This window comes from Aotus nancymaae, unplaced genomic scaffold, assembly GCF_030222135.1.
Source record: "Aotus nancymaae isolate 86718 unplaced genomic scaffold, 86718_ANA_hifiasm-v0.15.2.pri h1tg000028l, whole genome shotgun sequence".
Taxonomy (NCBI): Eukaryota; Metazoa; Chordata; class Mammalia; order Primates; family Aotidae; genus Aotus; species Aotus nancymaae.
Genome location: NW_026988441.1, coordinates 12,551,971 through 12,575,687, shown reverse-complemented (window position 1 = coordinate 12,575,687; position 23,717 = coordinate 12,551,971). Strand labels below are relative to the sequence as shown.

At 56.6% G+C, this 23,717-nt stretch overlaps 2 protein-coding genes across 9 annotated transcripts in view; both read right to left on the bottom strand.

Moving 5' to 3' along the window:
* Positions 1-11,246, bottom strand: part of ATP1A3 (ATPase Na+/K+ transporting subunit alpha 3) — a 32,334-nt gene extending 21,088 nt beyond the window's left edge. The window contains exons 1-6 of one of the 4 annotated variants that reach the window (XM_064381232.1): positions 11,091-11,246; positions 3,694-3,780; positions 3,537-3,596; positions 3,044-3,247; positions 858-971; positions 608-742 (exon numbers count right to left, since the gene is read on the bottom strand). In XM_064381232.1, the coding sequence (XP_064237302.1) occupies positions 608-742; positions 858-971; positions 3,044-3,247; positions 3,537-3,596; positions 3,694-3,780; positions 11,091-11,096 (606 nt within the window). In that variant the 5' untranslated portion in view covers positions 11,097-11,246. Of the gene's footprint in view, positions 1-607; positions 743-857; positions 972-3,043; positions 3,248-3,536; positions 3,597-3,693; positions 3,781-9,911; positions 9,924-10,042; positions 10,064-10,201; positions 10,221-11,090 lie in introns of those variants that run through there. The other 3 variants (XM_064381233.1, XM_064381231.1, XM_064381234.1) reach the window with 3 other exon arrangements.
* Positions 11,247-14,811: 3,565 nt separating this feature from the next.
* Positions 14,812-23,717, bottom strand: part of GRIK5 (glutamate ionotropic receptor kainate type subunit 5) — an 81,270-nt gene continuing 72,364 nt past the window's right edge. For 3 of the 5 annotated variants that reach the window (XM_021670400.2, XM_021670402.2, XM_021670401.2), the window contains 4 exons: positions 23,301-23,526; positions 20,648-20,776; positions 20,431-20,552; positions 15,848-16,276 (listed from right to left, as the gene is read on the bottom strand). In XM_021670400.2, the coding sequence (XP_021526075.1) occupies positions 15,848-16,276; positions 20,431-20,552; positions 20,648-20,776; positions 23,301-23,526 (906 nt within the window). The other 2 variants (XM_012461501.3, XM_021670399.2) reach the window with 2 other exon arrangements.

The following is a 23,717-nucleotide window of genomic DNA, read 5'->3' as shown; positions in this document are numbered from 1 at the left end:
TCACAGCTAGAAGCCTGGGTGCCCAGTGGGCACATAGTGTGTGGGAGGGCAGGGGCTGGGATCTTGAAGGTGGGGAGGACATAGGGCTGCTGGCCAAGGTCTACGGTCCTTAAGGATCTTGAAGGGTGAGGGTGGGGCCTGGACTTCTGACTGCTGGGTGAGGAGGGGACCCAGGTCTAAACTCTTGGGTTTGAGGGAGGAGGGGCTGGGGGCCTGGACTCCTGGGTCTGAGGGAGGAAGGGCCTGGGGTCTAAACTCCTGGGTCTGAGGGAGGAGGGGCTGGGGGCCTGGACTCCTGGGTCTGAGGAAGGAGGGGCTGGGGGCCTGGACTCCTGGGTCTGAGGGAGGAAGGGCCTGGGGTCTAAACTCCTGGGTCTGAGGGAGGAAGGGCCTAGGGTCTAAACTCCTGGGTCTGAGGGAGGAGGGGCTGGGGGCCTGGACTCCTGGGTCTGAGGGAGGAGGGGCTGGGGGCCTGGACTCCTGGGTCTGAGGGAGGAGGGGCTGGGGGCCTGGACTCCTGAGTCTGAGGGAGGAGAGGCTGGGCCTGGACTCCTGGGCAGCATGAGGGAGGGTAGAGCCAGGCCCCAGGCCCCAGGCCCAGGCCCACCTTGCAGCCGTGGGCTGAGATGATCCGTAGGTCAGCGGGCACTCGGTCTCCACCCTTGATCTCCACCAGGTCCCCGACCACCACCTCCTCAGCGTTCACCTGCATCTTCTCACCTTCCCGGATCACCAGGGCTTGCTGAGATGGGATGGAGCAGTGTCACCTCCCAGACTCCCTCAGCCTGGGGGTCATCGGACCCGGCCCCCAGCCCATCCATACAGCCCTGTCTGGCCCGTTGCTGGGCACCCCTCACCTGGGGCACCATGTTCTTGAAGGACTCCATGATCTTGGAGCTCTTGGCCTCCTGGTAGTAGGAGAAGCAGCCGGTGATGATCACCACGGCTGCCAGCACAATGCCCAGGTACAGCTGTGGGAAGATGGGGGACACTGATCAGGGGCCACCCAAGGCCCTCCCCACCAGTCCCTGCCCGCCTGTAGTCTGGGAAGGGAGCTTTGTGTCAATGGGGGTCTGTATTTGTGTTCCTGACCCTAGGTTGGTTATGAGAGTCTGTGTGTCTGAGTCTCTCCCATCTTGAGTCCCCCTTTCTTCCTTCCTTCTCTTCCTTCCCTTCCTCCCTCTCTCTCTCTTTCTTTCTTTCTCTTTTTCTTTTTGAGATGGAGTTTCGCTCTTGTTGCCCACGCTGGAGTTCAATGGCCTGATCTCAGCTCACTGCAACCTCTGCCTCCCAGGTTCAAGCGATTCTCCTGCCTCAGCCTCCCAAGTAGCTGGGATTACAGGCATGCGCCACCATGCCCAGCTAATTTTGTATTTTTACTAGACACAGGGTTTCACCATGTTGGTCAGGCTGGTCTTAAACTCCCAACCCCAGGTAATCCACCCACCTCAGCCTCCCAAAGTGCTGAGATTACAGGCATGAGCCACTGCGCCCGGCCGAGTCCCTCTTTCTGTAATGGGTGTGTCTGAATCTAAGGGTCTGTTGATTTTTTTTTTTTTGAGACAGGGTCTCACTATGCTGCCCAGGCTAGAGTATAGTGCACAATCTCAGCTTACTGCAGCCTCAACCTCCCAAGTTCAAGCAATCCTCCCACCTTAGCCTCTGGAGTAGCTCAGACTACAGGTGTGCACCACCAGGCCTGGCTATTTTTTGGTATTTTTTTAGAGACTGGGTCTGTCTGAGTATGTTACTCAGGCTTTGGGAACTCCTGGCCTCAAGTAACCCTCCTGCCTTGGCCTCCCAAGGTGCTGGCATGCAGGCGTGAGCCACCACGCCTGATTTGTCCGTCTATTTTGTGTCTGTCCTCCTGCATGTGTTGAAGAGTCTGGGTACGCAGCTGTCTGTCCACGTGTCTGTCTGACTGGGGCCTGCCTGACTTTCCATCTGCAAGGCGGCTGCTTGTTTGGTTCTCTGTGTGTGGATCTCTGTCTCTGTGTCTCCAGCTCTGCCTCTCTGTGAGCTGAAGTCTGAGACTTCGGGCTCTCTGCCTGTTTAGGTTTGAATATCTGAGGACACTGTCTGTGCCTGACTCTCATGTCTGTCTGTCACCAGGTTATGCCTGTATTGCTCTTTGTGTATGTGTGTCAGTGTGTACGTGAGTTCCTCTGTCTGTGTATGTCTGAGTGTGTGTCTGTGTTTCTGAATTAGGTGGTCATGTTTTGTTTTGTTTTGTTTTGTTTTTGAGACTCAGTCTCTCTCTGTCACCTGGCTGGAGTGCAGTGGTGCGATCTCAGCTCACTGCAATATTCTGCCTCCCAGGTTCAAGTGATTCCCATGCCTCAGCCTCCCAAGTAGCTAGGCGTGTGCCACCACGCCCGGCTAGTTTTTTGTATTTTAGTAGAGATGGGGTTTCGCCATGTTGGTCGGGATGGTCTCAATTTCCTGACCTTGTGATCCACCCGCCTCAGCCTCCCAAAGTGCTGGGATTACAGGCGTGAGCCACCGTGCCCAAGGTGGCAGTGTTTGAATCCACATCCTGGTGTGGCTGTCCGCGTTGACCCTCCACGTGCATGTGTGTGTGTGCACGCACACCTACGCAGGTGAGATCTGTGTGTGGCCAGTGTGTGGGTCTGTGTGACGCACATGGGATCTGAAGCTGCATCTCAAATGTGTCCCTGTGTTGTGGGGACAGGCCCTGACGTCTCAGCCGCAGGGCATGCCTGGGTCTCTGTGTGACACTCACTCTGGGTATCTGTCAAGCCGCGATCACCCCCTGGTGTCTGTTCTCAAGGCCGCTGAGGTCACACAGCCTTGGGACAGAGCCCCAGTTCACACGTCCTGCTGTGGGGCTGTGGACAAGTTCCCTGGCTTTTCTGAGCCTCAGTTTGCCTTGTATTCGATCTGGTTCTCTTGCTGGGTGAGTGTGAGTTAGATGGGAGAAAGAAGAGTGGCTGTGAAGAGGCTGGAGGGATGGGAGGAGGTGGGGGTGGTGTCTGGAAATCAATGTGTGGGGCCGTGCACAGGGCAGGGTCCAGGCACTCACGTTGTCACCAGAGGGGTCGTCCTCGGTGCCCGCCTGGATACCATAGGCCAGGAAGCAGAGGATGGCCCCGATCCACAGCAGGATGGAGAAGCCCCCGAAGAGCTGGCGGCAAAACTTGACCCACTCTGGGGTGGTAGGCGGCGGCGTGAGCGCATTAGGCCCGTCCCGGGCCAGGATCTCCTGCGCTTTGCTGTGGGTCAAACCCTGGGGTACAGACAGAGGACTCACACAGAACCTTCCCTGGGCAACCCTGGCACCCATGCCTTCACCACATCCCCAGAACTTCAGACACCAGCCCCAGCCCCTCCTCCTCAGACCCAGGAGTCCAGGCCCCCAGCCCCTCCTCCCTCAGACCCAGGGGTCTAGGCCTCAGCCTCTCCTCCCTCAGACCCAGGGGTCCAGGTCCCAGCCCCTCCTCTCTCAGACACAGGGGTCCCAGTCCCCAGCCCCTCCTCCCTAGTTCCCAGGCTCCCAGTCTGCAGCCTGGCCGCACCTGCACACAGTCTGTGTTGTATTTCCGGCAGACCTCTTCCACTGACATCTTATGCTCTGTCTGAGGAACAGGAATTTGGGGGAGATGGTGAGTGCCTAGGCCAGCCAGGAACTGGCGGGGCTCTCCGGAGAGTGTGCGGGCAGAGGGCGAGGCTTACCATAGCCACCTCCTTCTTGAGGTCATCCAGGTCCCGGCGCTCCTTGCCCTTATTCTTCTTGGGCGAGCCCTTGTCATCTTTCTTGTCCTGCGAGGTGGCGATACGATAGCTGTCAGAGCCACCAGACTGCGGGCGAGAAGGGGTTCCAGGGGGACACCGGCCCTCCGTGCACCGGCTGTCCTCCTGGCCTATGCCCCTGAATCTCTGGGTGGGGGTTTGTCTGTCTCTCAGGATCTCCCTGTCTCTCCCGGCGCCTCTTGGTGACTTCAGGCCTTGTGAGTCTCGTCTGCTCCGATTGGCTTCCCTGTCTCTGGTTCCAGGTATCTCTGAGTCTCTGTCCCTGCAGGTCCCTGACTGACTTCTGCCTGTGTTTCTGTCTCTGTTTCTGTGCCCATCTTTGTGGCTCTCTCCCCTTCTGTGTTCTGTGTTCTATGTGACTTGTTTTTGTTTTTTGAAACAGTGTCTCGCTCTGTTGCCCAGGCTGGAGTGCAGCGATCACAGTTCACTGCAGCCTCGACCTCCCAAGCTCAGTTGATCCTCCTGCCTCAGCCTCCCTCGTAGCTGGGACCACAGGTGTGTGCCACCATGCCTGGCTAATTTTTTAGTTTTTTTTTTTCTAGGATGGGGTCTCACTGTGTTGCCCAGGCTTATCTCTTAACTCCTAGACTCAAGCGATCCTCCTGCTTTAGCCTCCCAAAATGTTGGGATTACAGGCGTGAGCCACTGCGTCCGGCCTCTATGTGGCTTTTTAACTCTGTGCTTCTGTCTCTTCTTCCCTCTTCCTGGCCCTGCACAGCCTTCCTACGCATCTGTCTTTTGCTGTGTCTCCATCTGTGTCTCTCTGCATCTCTCTCCTGTCTGTCTCTCCATCTGTGTCTCTCTGCGTCTCTCTCCTGTCTGTCTCTCCATCTGTGGCTCTCTGCGTCTCTCTCCTGTCTGTGTCTCCATCTGTGTCTCTCTGCGTCTCTCTCCTGTCTGTGTCTCCATCTGTGTCTCTCTGCGCCTCTCTCCTGTCTGTCTCTCCATCTGTGTCTCTCTGTGCCTCTCTCCTGTCTGTCTCTCCATCTGTGGCTCTCTGCGCCTCTCTCCTGTCTGTGTCTCCATCTGTGGCTCTCTGCGCCTCTCTCCTGTCTGTGTCTCCATCTGTGTCTCTCTGCGTCTCTCTCCTGTCTGTCTCTCCATCTGTGTCTCTCTGCGTCTCTCTCCTGTCTGTGTCTCCATCTGTGTCTCTCTGCGTCTCTCTCCTGTCTGTCTCTCCATCTGTGTCTCTCTGCGCCTCTCTCCTGTCTGTGTCTCCATCTGTGTCTCTCTGAGTCTCTCTCCTGTCTGTCTCTCCATCTGTGTCTCTCTGCGCCTCTCTCCTGTCTGTGTCTCCATCTGTGGCTCTCTGCGTCTCTCTCCTGTCTGTGTCTCCATCTGTGTCTCTCTGCGTCTCTCTCCTGTCTGTCTCTCCATCTGTGTCTCTCTGCGTCTCTCTCCTGTCTGTCTCTCCATCTGTGTCTCTCTGCGTCTCTCTCCTGTCTGTGTCTCCATCTGTGTCTCTCTGTGTCTCTCTCCTGTCTGCGTCTCCATCTGTGTCTCTCTGCGTCTCTCTCCTGTCTGTGTCTCCATCTGTATCTCTGCGCCTCTCTCCTGTCTGTGTCTCCATCTGTGTCTCTCTGCGCCTCTCTCCTGTCTGTGTCTCCATCTGTGTCTCTCTGCGTCTCTCTCCTGTCTGTCTCCATCTGTCTCTCTGCGTCTCTCTCCTGTCTGTGTCTCCATCTGTGGCTCTCTGAGTCTCTCTCCTGTCTGTGTCTCCATCTGTGGCTCTCTGCGTCTCTCTCCTGTCTGTGTCTCCATCTGTGTCTCTCTGCGTCTCTCTCCTGTCTGTCTCTCCATCTGTGTCTCTCTGCGTCTCTCTCCTGTCTGTGTCTCCATCTGTGGCTCTCTGAGTCTCTCTCCTGTCTGTGTCTCCATCTGTGGCTCTCTGAGTCTCTCTCCTGTCTGTCTCTCCATCTGTGTCTGCGTCTCTCTCCTGTCTGTGTCTCCATTTCTATCTCTCTGTGTCTCTCTCCTGTCTGTCTCTCCATCTGTGTCTGCGTCTCTCTCCTGTCTGTGTCTCCATCTGTGTCTCTCTGAGTCTCTCTCCTGTCTGTGTCTCCATCTGTGTCTCTCTGAGTCACTCTCCTGTCTGTCTCTCCATCTGTGGCTCTCTGCGTCTCTCTCCTGTCTGTCTCTCCATCTGTGTCTCTCTGCGTCTCTCTCCTGTCTGTGTCTCCATCTATGTCTCTCTGCGTCTCTCTCCTGTCTGTCTCTCCATCTGTGTCTCTCTGCGTCTCTCTCCTGTCTGTCTCTCCATCTGTGTCTCTCTGCGTCTCTCTCCTGTCTGTGTCTCCATCTGTGGCTCTCTGCGTCTCTCTCCTGTCTGTGTCTCCATCTGTGTCTCTCTGCATCTCTCTCCTGTCTGTCTCTCCATCTGTGTCTCTCTGCGTCTCTCTCCTGTCTGTGTCTCCATCTGTGGCTCTCTGAGTCTCTCTCCTGTCTGTCTCTCCATCTGTGTCTCTCTGCGTCTCTCTCCTGTCTGTGTCTCCATCTGTGTCTCTCTGAGTCTCTCTCCTGTCTGTCTCTCCATCTGTGTCTCTCTGCGTCTCTCTCCTGTCTGTCTCTCCATCTGTGTCTCTCTGCGTCTCTCTCCTGTCTGTGTCTCCATCTGTGTCTCTCTGCGTCTCTCTCCTGTCTGCTCTCCATCTGTGTCTCTCTGCGTCTCTCTCCTGTCTGTCTCTCCATCTGTGTCTCTCTGCGTCTCTCTCCTGTCTGTGTCTCCATCTGTGTCTCTCTGAGTCTCTCTCCTGTCTGTCTCTCCATCTGTGTCTCTCTGTGTCTCTCTCCTGTCTGTGTCTCTCTGAGTCTCTCTCCTGTCTGTGTCTCCATCTGTGTCTCTCTGCATCTCTCTCCTGTCTGTCTCTCCATCTCTGTATCTCTGTCTCTGCAAGGCTCTTTCTCTCCCTTATTAGCTCTCTCTCCATCGCTCTGATCTCTCTATGTTGTCTCTGTCATTCTCTATCCTGATCCCCGTCTCTGGGTCTCTCTGCATGTGTCTTTCTATGATTTTGTCTCTCTCTGATCCCTACTTCTTTCTGTCTCTCTGCCTTGCATGATGTCTGCCTCCGTCCCTTGGCCGCCTCTCCCCAAGTCTGGGGAGTTTCTGTCTCTCTGGGTTCTTACTTCCCTCTGAGTTGGCGTCTCAAGGATCAGTACTTTCTGTCTCTTTTTCCATCTTTTGGTCTGTCTCTCTCTGTCATTGTGTCTCCATCTTCATCTCTCAAGCTGTCTCCTTCCCTGGGGTGCTCACATCTCTCCCTGCTGTCTCTATTCCTGTTTCAACCTCTCTCTCCCCGCACCCTCCCCCCGCCCCCTGTCTCTATCTGGGATCTGCCTACCTCTTTCTCCGACTGTCTCTCTCTGGGATCTCCTCTCTATCTCTGAATCTCTTTCTCACTATCACTAAGCTCTCTTTTTCATGTCTGTCTCTGTCTCTCTTCCTCTGTCTCTCTTTGGAATTTTCCTTTCTGTCTCTCAAATCTTCCATCCCCTCCTTCCTCTCATTCTCTTTCTCTCACTGTCTCATCCTGGAGTTTTCCTCCCTATCTGTCTCTTTCTTCCACTGTCTCTCTCTGGGGTTTCCTCAATACCTCACTCCTAATGTCTCTCTTCTCTGGGGCCTTCTCCTCCCCCCCATATATAGATACAGATATAGATATAGATATACAGATATAGATATAGATATGTATATATCTGTCTATCTCTTTCTGTAGGACCTTCCTCTCTCTTTCACTGTCTCTCTCTGGGCTGTTCCTCTCTCTCTCTCTTCCTGTCTATTTCTCTCTCTCTCTCTCTCTCTCTCTCTCTCTCTCTATATATATATATATATATATATATATTTCTGTCTCTTTTTGTAGGACCTTCCTCTCTCTTCCTGTCTCTCTGTGGGAACTTCCTCTCTCTGTATATATATGTATATGTATATATATATGAATGTACACATGAATATATCTGTCTCTTTCTGTAGGACCTTCCTCTCTCTCTGTCTCTCTCTGGGATCTTCCTCCGTATCTCTGCCTCTTTCTCGAACTTTCTCTCTGGGATCTTATTCTCTATTTCTGTCTCTCTCAGATCTATCTCTGTCTCTGGGATCTGCTTCTCTATCTCTGTCTATGTCCCTCTGTCTCTGTCTCTCTCACTGTCTCCCTCTGAGACCTTCTCTGTCTCTCTCTCTCTGGGATCTTCCATGTGTGGGGCCATGGAGCGTGCTTAACAGAGGGTGGGCCTGGCCAGGTCCCTGGAGGACAGAGCAGGAGAACAAGAGGCAGAAGCCCAGTCCCAGATTGAACTGCACGTGGTATGAGTGCCTAAAGTCCCAGTTTGGGAGCCTGGGCGATAGGGAGGGCAGTGTTGGAGCCTGCCCTCCAACACTGGGAGGGGTGGGGCGAGGCTGGGTGCCGCCAGGGCCGCTGACAGGCCCTGCAGGCCCAGGGCCAAGCTGGGATCCGAGGCTCAGTGCGGCTCAGCACTAATCTCCTCGTGACCTTGTAGAGGGCCTGAGCTGCCTGCTGTCTGCCCCCAGACCCAGAGGCTGAGTCGGAGGGTGGGGTGTGCAGGGAGGGGCAGCAGCCTGGAGATCTGGGAGCCTCAAAAAGGGGTGCAGGGGGTGGGAGGGAGACTTGGCCCTGCGCCAGCCCTGCAGCAGCACTGCGTCTCAGACGTGGAGGCACAGAGGCTTGGGGGACGGGGAGACCATCTTTCATACTCCCCTGCAGAGCCAGGGGTGGTCTCAGCCTTGCTCAATGGGGTAAACCCAGGGACAGAGAGACATGGGGAGATGGAGAGATGTGGAGCCACAAAGGCGTGGGGCTGAGTCCTGTGCAGGAGGTCAGGAGAGGGCAGAGATGGGGTTCCGGAAAGAGAGGGAGAAAACCAGCTGCCCAGCTGCCCACAGAAAACCTTACCAAAGGTTGGGAGCTGATGCTTGTGGTGCGGGGGGCAGCCCATAGAAGCTAAGGGCAGAGCCGGACTCTTTGATCCTGAGAGAGGCTGGGGACTTGGACCCCTGGGTCTGAGGGAGGAGGGGCAGGGGCCTGGATTCCTGGGTCTGCGGGAGGAGGGTCTGGGGGCCTGGACTCCTGGTCTGAGGGAGGAGGGGCTGTACCTGGACTCCTGGTCTGAGGGAGGAGGGGATGGGGCTGGACACCTGGTCTGAGGGAGGAGGAGCTGGGCCTGGACTCCTGGTCTGAGGGAGGAGGGGCTGAGGCTGGACACCTGGTCTGAGGGAAGAGAGGCTGTGCCTGAATTCCTGGTCTGAGGGAGGAGGGGCTGTGCCTGGACTCCTGGTCTGAGGGAGGAGGGGCTGTGCCTGGACTCCTAGTCTGAGGGAGGAGGGGCTAGACCTGGACTCCTGGTCTGAGGAAAGAGGGGCTGGGACCTGGACTCCTGGTCTGAGGGAGGAAGGACTGAGGGCCTGGACTTCTGGCTTACCCTGGCATTGGTTTCTGCTCACCCTTGCGATGACCAAACCCCCTTGAGGGTGGGCTCCCATCTGTTGGAGTGCAGAGCTGAGGCTTTCCTAATCAAGGCAGGAGGCCCAGATGGGCGCACTGCGGGGCAGGAGCACCTCCGAGGGTGGGGGCCACGCCTGTCTCGCTGTGGCCGCCTCTGCAGCTCCTTGCCATTTTCCGAGCTGTCCGCCTCTCCCTGATCTGGCGCCAGCTCCCACAGCCTCTGCGCCTGGGCCAGCCTCCCCTCCCCCTCGCAGGGGACCTGGCCCACATCTCTGGGCATCCCTCCCTTGACCTCCCCCTTTGCCCTCTGCCTCCTCTTCCCATCCCTCAGGCTGACTGTGATTGCTGCTGGATAGGAAATATCTGTCCTTGTGTCTCTTCCTCTGAGCCTCGGTTTCTCATTTTCTCTCTCAATGTCCCTCTATGTGTCTCAGCCATGTCTCTCTGCTTGTCTCTGTCTCTTTGTCTCTATGTCCATGTCTCTTTTTGTGTCTTTTTCAGAGCATCTCTCTCTGTCTTTCCATGTGTCTCTGTCTTTCCCTCCCATGTCTAAGCTGCCTTCATTTCACCTCTCTTCCCCACTCCATTTCCTAAGACCCACCCCCCCACTTCCTTCTCTAGGGCTTTGAGCATCAGTCTTCTCTCCCAGGCCATCCACAGCTTCCCTTCCTCCATTCCACTTACCTGACAGCCATCACTGACTACCTCTTTCTCCCTTCTCTCCCCTAGTCCTGCCCCGACCCAATTCTCCTTCCCAGCCCCCCTGGCCCACCCCACCCCACCCCACCCCACAGATCTGCAGCCCCATCCCCCACCTCCATCCCTGGGCCCATCAGCCTTTATCTGCCATGTTTCTCCCCAGCCCTCATACTCCCCTTCCACTGGCCTCTCCTGCCCTCTGCATCACACCTACCCCTCCTACCCCACCCTCTCCTCCCTTGATTCCCCCCTGCCCAGCCCCGCCCCAGACACACAGGGAGGAATCCAGGGCTGCAGCAATAGTCAGGTGGTCACCCAGGGAGGGAGGCGGCATCTGCTGGAGAGACTCACAGACAGACAAGGACACACGGACACAGAGGCAAGGACACAGACAGGCATGCACGCTCCCCACTACACATTTGCACACGCACACCCTCAGCCGTGCGCTCAGTCTCCCCACCGTGGCTCTCGTGTTCCTCTCCTCCTTCCAGCCTCCCATGCCTGCTCCCCTACAGTAGGGGCTGCACACACACACACTGCAGCCCCAGGCTGCGACACTGTGGAGCCCGCGTACACACACACACACACACACACACACACACACACACACACTGCGGAGCCCCCCCATCCAGGCCTGGAAGGAGAAAGAGAGGTCATCTGATGTCCATCCCATAGCCCGGACCTATCCGCACCCTGCCAGGGAAGCCGGGGAGGGGGTGGGGGGACTTCAATAACCCCAGACGCACTAACAGGAGCTCTCAGACACACCCAGACGTGATGGCAGACTTTCAGACACCACGGGGGCCACACACTCGCTGCCAGGGCCTGACCGAGCCAGCAGCTCCCATACACACATGCAACCGTGCACATGCAACACCACAAGGTCAGGCGGAAATGCTGAGGGCTGGCCCTCGACCCCGGGGACCTCCGCACACAAAGCCATGCCAACGTGCGCCACAGGCCCCCCGCCGCCCCCAGCGGCCCCGTGTACACATTCGCAGCAGCCCCAAGAGCACACGGATCGGCCAGGTCAGCCGGCACCCCGGGTGTGGCAGGCCTAGCCCGGTGCGCGGGGGTCCAGGAGCCCCCGTCCCCCGCGCACACCCAATGTCACCGGCCCCACAATGTCACACAGAAGCGGCGCCCAGCCGGCCCAGCACCTACCCCCATCTTGGCGGCTGCGCGGGGAGAGGGCCGGGCGGGCGCGTCGGGGGCCTCGGGGCGGGCTCAGGCGCGGGCTCGGGCTGGGGACCTCTGCAGCGCCCGCGCCTCTGTCGGTGTGCGCGTCCGTCCGTCCGTCGGTCCCACCTCACAGAGGCTGCGGCGGCCGCCGCCTCCGCCTCCTCATATGCCCGCGTCCGCGGGAGGGGGCGGAGCTGGCCAATCAGGGGCGCCGCCGCGCTGACGGACGGCCCGCGGCCCCGCCCCTGGTACTGCAGCTGTCCTCTTCCCTGGGCTCTGCAAAGTGGCCGCGCGGCCGCGAAGGAGGAGCGCTGCGGGGTCGGGAGGATTCCCGGAGACCCCCGCAAGAGGGGACCTGGAGATCCCCTCAATATGGGGTGGGGCCTCCAAGGAGGGGCGATCAGGGAAGGAGAACCTCGGAAATCCCCTCATTGTGAAGGTGTGCCATCAGCAAGAAGGGTGCGCTGAGGGAGGGGAGTAGTGACACGGGATGGGAGGAAAGCTCGGTGAATCGCTGCAGTGTGGCACCAGGGCCCCTGAAGACGGTGGAGGGGGGTATGTTCAGGAAGAGGGCCCTGCAGGAGGGGAAATTGGAGGGGGACACAAGAGAGCTAGGAAGGCCCTGCATTTGAGGAGGGGTGCTGGGGGGAGGAGCCCTGAGATTTCCTCATTGTGGGTGCCCCCACTACGCCTGAGCTATCCAATGAGACACAATCACACAAGGTACACGGGAGACACAACACGGTGGAGGAGAGCCCCAGGAGACCCAGAAAATGCCCAGCGTCACAGTTGCACAGGACCATCAACCTGATAGTCCAGATGCTGGGGACATGCACACACCACAGGGTCGCACTTTCATTCCATCACACACCAGCATGTACCCTCACACACACAACAATACCCCATCACACAAACCCAGAGTCTCAAACATGTAGGGATGAAACACATATATGGCACACACACACACCCATCACACCACAAGAGAATCACAATCACAGCCACAAAGTGCTGTGCAAACTCACACGGACTCTAGAACATCACAGATTCACACATCACACACTCTACCACACCTGACCTCCCAAAATCTCACATAGAAACCCACACCATGCAACCCGTAAACCAACACACATGTGCACTGAGCGCCATCACACAGGCACAGATCTCACACTGCCTCCAGACACACAACATCAGCCTTTGTGGACATAGTTGCATGATCCCATAATGTCACACTCATCATCACACACATTGCTCCCCAGTGTGTCTGGGCATGAGCAATGGCCCACAGTGCAAAATTGCCTATGCTAACTGTGAATGACAGACAAAAAGGTGCACACACACAAAGTACAATAATTCAAACACAAGTCACGTGACACCCACACACCTCCCACACATACATCATGTTATTGCAGCACTACACAGCCATCTTTGTTGCACCTCCAAACACACCCCAACGCCCTCACCCATGACACACAGATGCACAGCCAGCACCTACACCTCAGGCCTGCCACCGACACAACACCCCATCAGCCACCCCACTGGAGCCCAAGAAGTTGAGACCTCTCCACCCCTCCAATGCCACTTTGTTCTATGAGGAACACCACAGACTCTCCCTGGGGATGATAGAAAGGGAAGGCAGAGAGAAAGAGAGCGAGCATTTGACCTTGTAGCTTTCTCAGAATGTGTGTATCCTCCCCACCTATGGGAGAAGAGATGTGAGGGACACAGGCAAGGGACAGGGAGTGGTGTATGAGGGTGGATGGATGAAGGTCGAGGACCTGGTGCAGGGAAATGTGTGAAAGGCTTTGGGCCAGAGAAAGGCACAGAAACAGAGACAGAGATTCAGAGTCACAGCACACAGAGAGGACAGAGACAGGGCAAGGAAGTGGATGGAGGCTTTCCCCAGTGCCCAGCGCCCAGAGCCCCATCCCAATCCTGTCCTCTGACCCGTCCCCATCTTTCCCGCTGTCCTTTGTTGCCATGGTAACAGGGAGGCTGCTTCTGCAGCAAAGCAGGTTGGGCCTGCAGACTGGGCTGTTGCTATGGAGACTGGGAAAGGGGGAGGAGCCACATCTTTTAACCCAGGTGCCTCTCTCCCAGATGCCCCCTCCTCAACTCTGCCCCTTCCTGGGGGAGGGAGAGGCTATCAGCATATCATCCCTTCCTTCTCTTGACACCTTGGCCTAGAGGCATGGGCCTGGACCATGGAGAATGGGATTGGGGAGATGGAGAAGCCTGGAGAGGTGGGGGAGGCCTGGATTCCAGGAGATTCTAGGCTCTGTCTGCTCTTGCTCTCCAGCTGGGCCAGGGGAGGCCTTGAGCCCTTCCCATCCCACCTCAGACACAAGCTCACGTCCCCCCTCATGCACTCCCTCCTCAGGCACGAGCCCGATGAGACTGATGACTGTGCATCGTGCTCCCAGCGAGGTTCTGCAGAAGTGGGGGGGGCGGCGAGGAGGGAAGACCTGGGAAGGTCACAGGGATAAAGGTTGATAAGGGAGCTAGGTGTGAGAGACGGAAGGAGAGACACAGGAGGAGAAACAGGCAGCCCAGAACCAGAGAGGGGCAGATACAGACAGACTGAATTGGCAGACACAGAGATGAGAACACAGAAACAGTGCAACGGAAGAGCTCAGTGAAGGTGACAGAGACACGGGGACATGGAGAGCCAGGCAGAGACAGGTTTGGCAAACCAGGGAGACTCAGAGATAAAGGCCAGGGCGGAGACTGAGCAGAAACTTGGTGGGGGATGGGGGACTCAGAAATGGGGAGAGACTCCAGAGGGGATCAGCCTCGAGGCATTGGGACAGAGAAGGGGGAGAAACCAAAAATGTCTGCAATCGTGTTGCATTCACCTCGACAGACAGAGTCCGGCCCCAGGGCAGAGACATTGACTGGGGTGTGTAAAAGAGATGTGGAGACAGATGCGGGACAACAGAGAGGACGGTGCTCGCCCCCACACTTCTCCGAAGGGCACGCAGGCAGCCAGGGTCTAAGACGCAGAAGGGGCCGGGTGGCGACGGGGGAGCGCTGCGTGCCGCACAGCTGCCTCCTGGGGTAGGGGCCTCCAGGGGTGTGGCGGGCCTGCCAGGACCGTTCAGGGCAGGCGGGCCCTGGAGGGAAGTAGGGCGCGCTGGGCTCAGGCTGGCCAGCTGGGTGCTGAACGGACAGCTCCCAAGACCCGGGCCGCGGCCCAGGAACGGCCCAGCCTCGCCCTCTCTGGGACCCTCCCAGACTGGCTTTCCCCTCCGTTCTAGCCCCCTCCAGGCTCCATTTAGTTTTTTATAGTTTCCTGTCTCTCACCCCAATTCCGGGTGTCTCTTACCCTCCCGCCTCACCTCTGGTCCCAGCCTTCTACTCCTTCCTCAGTCTTCTCTCACCTCACCCAGCCTCTGTCCCAGTCTCACCTGCTCTGTGCCCCCTAGCTCTTTCTCCCGCCCACTATGCCCCCTTCGTTGTCTCTCCCCATTTCCGTCTCTCGCCATCCCTCCATCTCTCCCTTTCTGCTCGGCCTCGTTTTGCCTCTTGCTGTGTGACCTTCACTCGTCCTTTCTCAGCTGCAGTTTCCACAGAAACCTCCGGCGGGGCGAGGGAAGGCGGGGACAGAAGGCGGACCCACCCTTCTCCTGCGCCACCAGCCCTTCAGCCTCTCCCACCCCTGTCTGCCCTCCCACTCCCCATCCCCCTCCACTGGGCTTCCTCGCTTTCTCCTGGGGCTGGGGAGGTATATTTTCAACAGAAACATGGGGTCACAATCACAGACAGTTGAAGATGGCCTCGCGGTTGCGCCCACACACCATCATAACATCACTGAATCACCCCGGCCCAGGCACACACTCAGGCACACACTTGCCACCCCAAGCACGGCCACACGCAACAGCTCACTGGCCCTCCCCTCCCCCAGCCCCATCTGCTTTCTTTCTGTGTCTCCGCTTCCGGTGTCTCCGCATCTCCAGATCCCTGCATCTCTCCATCTGTCTCAGGGTCTCTGTCGCAGCCTCCCTCTGTCCTGAGAGAAGGTCAGCGGAGAGGGGCCAACTGCTGGGACCTGGGCTGGCCTGCAGGCTGTGGGCAGGGCCGAGGGTGGAGAGAGCATAGAAGTGACTATGGAGGCTCACTCTGGTTCTCGGCAGGTGCCCCGGGGACCCAAGCCTCCAATGCCCTCACACCCCCAGGAAATGAGAGCCGGTATCCCCAGTTCTGGGGTTTTGTTCTTTTTTTTATTCCAATAGGGTCTGAGATGTGGCAGGGGAGGGATGGGGGCCCAACTGATCCCCTCCCTGGGGGGGGTCTCATAGAAATTCTGAGGTTTCTCCCCCCAAAAAAAGAGAGGAAGAGAAGAGTGGAGGGGCACCAGGGGACACCCATCTATCCAGAGGCCCTCCCCACCTCCAGAAGCGTGAGAGGCTGCGTCAAGTCTTGGGGAGCCTGAGCAGTCCCAGGATGGGGTCCTCCCCGCGGACTGCTTTCCGCTTCCAGGAGCGGTCCCAGAAGTCCCCAGCCCCTGGAGTCCTCGGTTCCTGCGCCCTTCTCGCCCGCGACACCCTCTCGAGAGTCCACTGGGGGGCGCAGGCGGGCTCCGGGCCTCGGACTTCACGGGGAACCCAAGGCAAAATCGCGGCGTCTGGGACGCCGGTGCACAAGTCCCGTCCCGCACCCGCTGCAGGAGCCAGGACGGCCGGGGCCTGGGGCGGGCCCAGTCCCTGCGGTTAGTCTGGGCGCCTGCAGGGCCCCGCCCGTGGTCACTCGTGCTCCGCCAGCTCCCGGGGGCCAGCGGGGCCAGGCCGCGGCCGGGGTGGGCTAGTGGCCTCGGCAGGGGCGACCAGGCCACGCGGGGGCGCGCCGGCCCCCGAGGCCCGCAGCGCCTGGATGCGCCGGCACTCCTGGCAGACACGCACGTGGGTGCAGGGGGTGGGGGCGGCAGGCCGGGCTCCGCTGGGGGGCCCCGGGTCGTCCAGGAGGCGCTGCGGGCCCCCGTGCGCGCCGCCCGCATCCCCGCCCGCGCCGGCCGAGTAGAGCTTGCCGTTGCTGAGGCGCATCTCGCGGACCGCGCGCAGCGACAGCAGGGCCCGGCTCGGGCCGCCCGGGCGCCGGCGCCGGCGGGAACGCGACGTCTTGCGGCAAGACACGGCGTGGCGCAGCTCCTGCAGCATCTCCTGGCACACCGACACCTGGGGGCGGCGCGGGCGGTCACCGTCCCGGCACAGTCCGCCTCCCGCCTCCAGCCCCCCCAGCCCCTCTCCACACCCCACTCCTCCTCCTTTCCTTGCCCGAGTCTTCTTCCTTCTGCCCTCGATTCCCTTCTCACTTCTCTTCTCTTTATCTCCCCCGTGTTTTCTGCTTCCCCTTTCCACCTCTCCCTTCCTCTCTCCCCACTTATCTCCAATGTCTCCATTCTTTTCTGTATTTGTTCCTGAATCTGCCCTTCACCTTCCATTTAGGCTCCTCTGGTGTTTTCACTCTCTCTAAATTTTCTCCAGTTTCTTCCCTCTTACTGATTTCCCATCCTCTGCCCCTCATTCATTCGTTCATTACTGCAAGGCATATTTACCCGACGCCTGCTGTGTGCCTGGTACTGTTCTTGGCACTGGGGATACTGCAGCGAACAAAACAGACAGAAGTCCCACCCGTCGTGGAGGTTATGCTCAAATGTGCATACAGAAGATAAACACATGTATGTAGTGTGTTAAGCGTGATGAGTGCTTTGGAGATAAATAAAATCGGGAAGAGGCCTAAGCAGTATGGGTGGGAAGTGAGGATGAATTCTGAGACAGGAAGTCAAGGAAGACCTCACTGAGAGAAGGATCCTTACTTAAATAAAGACAGGGTGAGCCACGTGGAGACCTGGGAGGACAGCGTGCTGGACAGACAACAGGGCAGGGCCGAAGTGCCCAGGTGGGAGCGGCTTGGCATGTCTGAGGCACTGCAAGCAGGTCAGTGTGGCTGGAAGGGGGTGTGCACAGGGAAGAAGACGGGGAGATGAGGTCAAAGGAGCAGTGGCGGCCAGCTCTGCTAAGGCACATAAGCCACTGGAAGGATTGTTGGCTTTCATTCTGAAAATCAGAATGGAAGTCAGATGAGAGTCATTGGAGAGCTTTAGGTAGAGGACTGCTGTGTTTTCACGGGATCGCTCTGGAGCTCTGTTGAGAACAGATTGTAGGGAGGCCAAGGGCAAGAGCAGGAGACCCATGGAGGAGGCTACAATAACCCAGGCAGGAGATGGGGATGGCTGGACCAGAGCAGTCTGAGAAGGGGCTGGATTCTGGACATATTCTGAAGGTGGAGCCAATAGGATCTGCTAAGAGATCAGATATGGGGCATGGAAGAGACGGAATAGTGAAGGAAAACTCCATGTATTTTGGCCTGAGCAACTGGAAGGACTAAACTGCCTCATGGGTGGGCAGAAGACCAATGTTGGACACATCACATCACGTGCACACCTATCAGACAGCCAAGTGGAGATACCAAATGTGGAGCTGAAGTTTCAGACCATGGCTTCAGGGGAGACACACATTTGTGGGTTAAGGCAAGCAGCCTTCAAGTCCCCACCTCCCACATCCATGCCCCTGTGTAATTCCTTCTGAAACTATCAGAGCTGGTCTACGTGACCAACAGAATAAGGCTTGGCCACTGCACATTCTGGCTTCCACCTTGCTCTCTTTGATCAGTCGCCCTGGGGGATCTCAGCTGCCATGGTGTGAGGACACTCAAGCAGTCCTTGGAGAGGTCCTTGTTTGAGGAATTGAGGCCTCCTGCCAATTGCCATGTGAGCGTATTCATTGTGTTTTTTTATTTTGTGTCTTAGGATATATTGACACCTTAAACATTTTGCAGGCTGAGGAGAGACTACCCCTCCCAGAACTAGCCAAGACTTAGAGATAGCAGAGGGCTCAGCTGCCTTTCATGTGCAAACCAACCAATCCCGAGTCTATACCCCCAACCTCTCTCTTTACCTAACTCTCACATACCAAACCAATATTCTTCCTGCCCTAAATCAACCCAGGGTCAGGTACCAGATGACTGGGGACAGCCCCATAGCCCAGAGTCCACTGACATTATTCAAACTGGCCAATCGTAAACTATTTCCTCTGCCCTGCCTTGACTTTCCCGAGGAAACCCCAATAAAGGCTGCGGGCTGCTGGCCCCTGCTTCTAGTGCTTCCCCTGTGCCCCCTTCTCCTGGGAAATGTTAAGGAATAAAAATTATTTTTCTTTTCTTTTTTTTCTTTTTGAGACAGTCTCACTCTGTTACCCAGGCTGGAGGGCAGTGGCACAATCTTGGTTTACTACAACCTCTGCCTCCCGGTTTCAAGTGATTCTCCTGCCTCAGCCTCCCGAGTAGCTGGGACTACAGGTGTGTACCACCATGCCTGGCTAATTTTTGTATTTTTAGTACAGACAGCGTTTTACCTTGTTGCTGGTCGTGAACTCCTTGCCTCAAGCGATCTGCCTAACTCAGCCTCCCATAGTGCACTTGGCCAAAAATCATCTTTCAATGGAATTGGTCTCTCCATGTTGTCACTCAATCACCTCCATAAACTAAAATCCCACAGGACATTTGAGACAGTGCGCCATCTTGGAAGGGAACGCTCCAGCCCCTGTTGAGCCTTCAGACCACAGCAGTCTGGAGAACAACATGACTATGACCTCACCAGAGACCCACAGCAGCCAGAACCATTCAGCTAAGCTGCTCCCAGGCTCTGGACCCACAGAAACTGTGAACCAATGGAAGCTGGCTTTTAAAAGCTGTTATTTGTTATGATAGCAATAGATAAGAAGTAACACAAGAGTCACCAGCACATAGGGGGTCTTAAGAGTCATTTGGCTTGTGGGATCACAGAAGGAGTGAAGAAAGACTGAGAAGAGAAGCAGTCTAAGGACCAAGCCCTGGAGCCCCACAATAAACAGAGGCTGGGGAGAAAGAGGAACCCAGTAAGGGAGCCTGGGAAGGAGTGGTCAGAAAGATGGGAGAAGGGCTTTGAAGACTGAGAGTGACTGGCTATGCCAAAGCCCACTGCTACCTCATATAGATGAGGCCTGAGACCGGGGATTTCAGGTATGGAAGTTGCTGGTGACAAGAGTGGCTTCAGAGGAGTGGTGGGGACAGAAGCCAGACTGGAGGAGGGGCAACAGGAAATGGGAGGAAAGAAGAAACTGGAAGCATCAGGGAGACCCCCTCCACTAAGGCTGTAAAGGGAAGAGGAGAAAGGGGGCAGTGGCTGAGAGGAAAAGTGAGGTCAGGAGAGAGTTCCTTTAAGACTGGAGAAATGACAGCACATTTGTATGTTGGTGGCCTGAATCCAATAAAGAGAAGACAACTGATGCTGCAGGAGGAAAGGAGAGACTTGCTGGTGGGATGTCCTTGGGAAGGCAACCTGGACAGGGGTGGAGGGCGCCCTTGCTAGCAGCATGGACAGCTCCTTCTGAGGAGCCCTGGGGCCAAGTGGAGAACACTGGCAGGCAGCCGGATGCAGAGCTGGGATCTGGGGAGTAGACGCAAGGTCAGCCACTAGATGTGAGGAGGGGCTGGAGGCTGGCAGAGACAGGGGAAGTGGGGAACCAGCAGTCCAGGGGTGCAAGAGCATGAATGGGGTTTGGAAACTCAGGGATGTGGCTGGGTGACCCCCAGGGACACGGAAGCAGCCCTCCTGAATACAGTGTGAGACCAGTCCAGGGCTGTGTCCTCTTCCAGTTGCATCAACTGCTGTCTCCTCACCTGTTTCTCTCTTTTTTTTTTTTTTTTTTGAGATCGAGTCTCCCTCTGTCGCCAAGGCTGGAGTGCAGTGGCACAATCCTGACTCACTACAACCTCCACCTTCCAGGTTCAAGTGATCCTCCCACCTCAGCCTCCCAAGTAGCTGGGATTACAGGCATGCACCTCCATGCCTTGCTAATTTTTATATTTTTAGTAGAGATAGGGTTTTGCCATGTTGGCTAGGCTGGTCTTGAACTCCTGACCACAGATGATCCACCCGCCTTGGCTTCCCAAAGTACTTACTGGGATTACAGGCGTGAGCCACTGCGCCCGGCCATTTCTCCTCTTATTTTTTCTTGCTTTCCTGCCTCTGTAGCTCCCCATATCCTGCCCCTCACCTCCTCTCCCTGCATCCTCATCGCTTCCTGTGCCCACTTTCCCTCCTGTTCTTCCTCATGTGCTGATTCTCTGGCCCCCTGTCAGCTCTCTTACTTCCCCACCTCCTGGATTCCTCCACCCCCTTCTCATGATCCCCACTGCCCTCCAGGTATGGCTCCCAATGCCACGATCTTCATGAACCTCAGCCCTTGGGGCTCCCTGTTCCTGCCCACCCCGCCGCCAGCCTCCTCACCTCCTCGGACTCTGCTGACCTCCGTGTGGACCATATGAATTCCATGACCGCCACGAAGACAGCAATGATGAGGCCACAGATGAGCACAACAAAAATGCCACCAATGTTCTCCATGCCCAAACCTGGGGGGTGAAGGGAGGTGGGGAGCCACAGAGTCGGGATTGTGTGGGAAGGGGGCTGGGATTGTGGGAAGGGGACACCACACATGGGGGCTGACCTTTAGCTCGATGGTCCTCCTCCTTGGGGCACCGGCCCCCCTCCCACCACTTGCGCTTCAGGATCTCCAGCCGGTTGTTCTCCTGAAGCTGCAGGATGGCCAGTGTGATCTCATCCCGGAACGGGGAACCTGGGCGGGCACACAAGGGCTGGACCGGCCATCGGGGCCCCGCAGCCCTGCCCGCCCCAAGCCCCAAACTGTGCCCTCACCATGGCTTTCCCCGGCCTCCACCACGTGCCTGGGGTCTTCCCTGTGGCCTCTCCTCACCCCCAACCCAGTACCCTCTCAACACAGCAGCCAGAGAGACAGTGTTAGGAAGAGTCAGAGATCATGCCTTTCCTGTGCTCAGGACCCTTCACAGCTTCCTGTTGTAAGGTCCTCCCCTCAGCCACTCTCAGACACCCTCACCCTCACAACTCTCTCAGCTCCAGCCCTACCGGCCTCCTGGCTGCTCCCTGAATCCATCACATACAATCCCATCTTAGGACCTTTGCCTCTGCCTGGAATGTCCCTTCCCGCACTTCATTCAGGTCTCTGCCCACATGCTGGCTCCTCAGGAAGTCTATTCTGATGCCTTTATTTAAAATGGCACCAAGTGCCTTACTCCCCATCAGTGTCTTCCCTTTAATTTACTTTGGAGCAGCTGTTACCACCTAACACCATATTATATGGCTATGTGTTCATCATCTGTTGTCTGCAGCCCCACCAGGGTATCCAGCATCCAGTGTGGGACTTGGCATGTGGTAGGGCAGCAGACAAATTGCCATCCACACCTCTCCCTGGACCACCTCTCCCCATCCTCAGGTCCTACCCTTAAGCCATCCTTGAGCCCCAATACCCCTTACACCCTATTCTGGATTTATTTCTTCATTCGCTAAGATACTTCCTGACCATCTACCACAGAACCAGAGACATGGGCAGGTGGAGGTGATTCATATCTACCGGGCACCAACCATGTGCCAGACACTGGGTTTATTCAGGTCTCATGATGATCCTGTGAGGCAGGTATTCTCACCTGATGCAAGTGTTTCTGAATGAGGAAAGTGATACACTTGCCTAAGGTTGTGCACTGAGTCAAAGAGGAAACTGAGATTTCTTTCCTTTTTTTTTTTGAGACAGAGTCTCACTTGGTTACCCAGGCTGGCGCATAGTGGTATGATCATCGTTCACTGCCACCTCCACTTCCTGGGCTCAAGCAATCCTCCTACCTCAGCCTGTAGCTGAGACTACAGGTGCATACCACACCTGGTCAATTTTTAAATTTTTTGTAGAGGCAGGGTCTTGCTATGTGGCCCAAGCTGGTCTCAAACTCTTAGGCTCAAGTGATCCTTCCAGCTTGGCCTCCCCAAAGCACTGGAATTATAGGCATAAACTACAGTGGCCGGCTGGAACTGGGATTTGAATCTAGGTCAGTGTGTCTCCTGGGCCTGTCCTCCAAGCACCAAGCTACACTGCTTCCCTGTCACCGACTCACCTAAAAGCTGCTAAGATATGGGGCAATTTGCTGTGCGGTGACAGAAAATTAATACAGGTGTCATCAGTACACAGATGATTTTAAAAGCCAAAATACCAAGATTTGGAGACAAACTGGTCGTGAGCTCCAGCACCGAGTCCTGGAAAAACATGTCCTGGGTTGGGCGTGGGGGATCACACCTATAATCCCAGCACTTTGGGAGGCCGAGGCAGGCAGATCACCTGAGGTCAAGAATTCACAAGACCAGCCTGGCCAATATGGTAAAACCCTGTCTCTACTAAAAACATAAAAATTAGCCAGCCTTGATGGTGGGCACCTGTAATCCCAGCTACTCAGGAGGCTCAGGCAGAATTGCTTGAACCCAGGAGAGGTTGCAGTGAGCTGAAACTGCACCACTGCACTCCACCCTGGGAGACAGAGCAAAAGTCCGTCTCCAAAAAAAAAACAGTCCTGAAATAGAAATAGGTACATCTGAGTCTCCCTACCAGATCCTTCCATCCATCCTACAAGCATTTTCCAAGCACCAGCTCTGAGCCAGGCTATAGGTTTTGTGCAGAAAATAGGAAGCAAATAAGACCAGGTCCCCGCCGGGTGCAGTGGCTCACGCCTGTAATCACAGCACTTTGGGAGGCCGAGGTGGGCAGATCACCAGGCCAGGAGATCAAGACCATCCTGGCCAACATGGTGAAACCTCATCTCTACTAAATAAAAATAAAAATAAATTAGCTGGGTGTGGTGGCGCACACCTGTAGTCCCAGCTACTCAGGAAGCTGAGGCAGGAGAATTGCTTGAACCCAGGAGGCAGAGATTGCAGTGAGCAGAGATCGCGCCACCGTACAGCCTGGGTAACAGTGCGAGACTCCGTCTCAAAAAAAAAAAAAAAAAAAGACCAGGTCCTCACCCTCAAGGGGTCCTTGTGGGAAGACAGCAAGCCACAACCCACATGTACTGAACTCTTCCAACAGTTCTGTGAAGGCTGGACTGTTGCTAGGCCTGGTTTTGCAGGTTAGGGGTGCAGACTCAAGATGGGGATGTCGCCTGCCCAAGGCCATATAGCCAGGAGGCTACATTCAACACACCCAGCCTGCCTCAGGGAGGGCCTGGCCTGGTCCTGGCCGGCTCACAGGTGGTTTTGGATGCTCAAGGCCCCACCATGTTCTACACCGCGCTGCGCCGTACCCAGCGGCATGCCGATGCCGTAGCCCTTGGTGTCGAGGAGGCCCCCGATCTGGGTGAGGTTGCAGTTGAGGCGCCGGTGGTACTCGTTCATGGTGGACTCGAGCAGGAAGGCGTAGCGGGAGTTGAGGACACGGGCGATGCCCTCTTCTGTGCTCTTGACGAACACGCTGGGCTGCTTCGACTGCATGTAGTTCCACATGCGCTGGTACGTTTGGTACCGTGAATTCTGGGCAGGGGGAGTACAAGGGGAAGACAGGGGAGGGTCTTTCCAACAGCTTCCTTTCCCTGAGCCCTTCCTGTCCCACCCTCCAGGAAGTCTCCCTCAACCCAGGAGAGCGTGAGGTGATCAAAGGAAGACAGAAAGAGCCAAAGGCAGAGGAGAGATGAGACGGACAAATCGTCCAAGCCAGGTCCAAG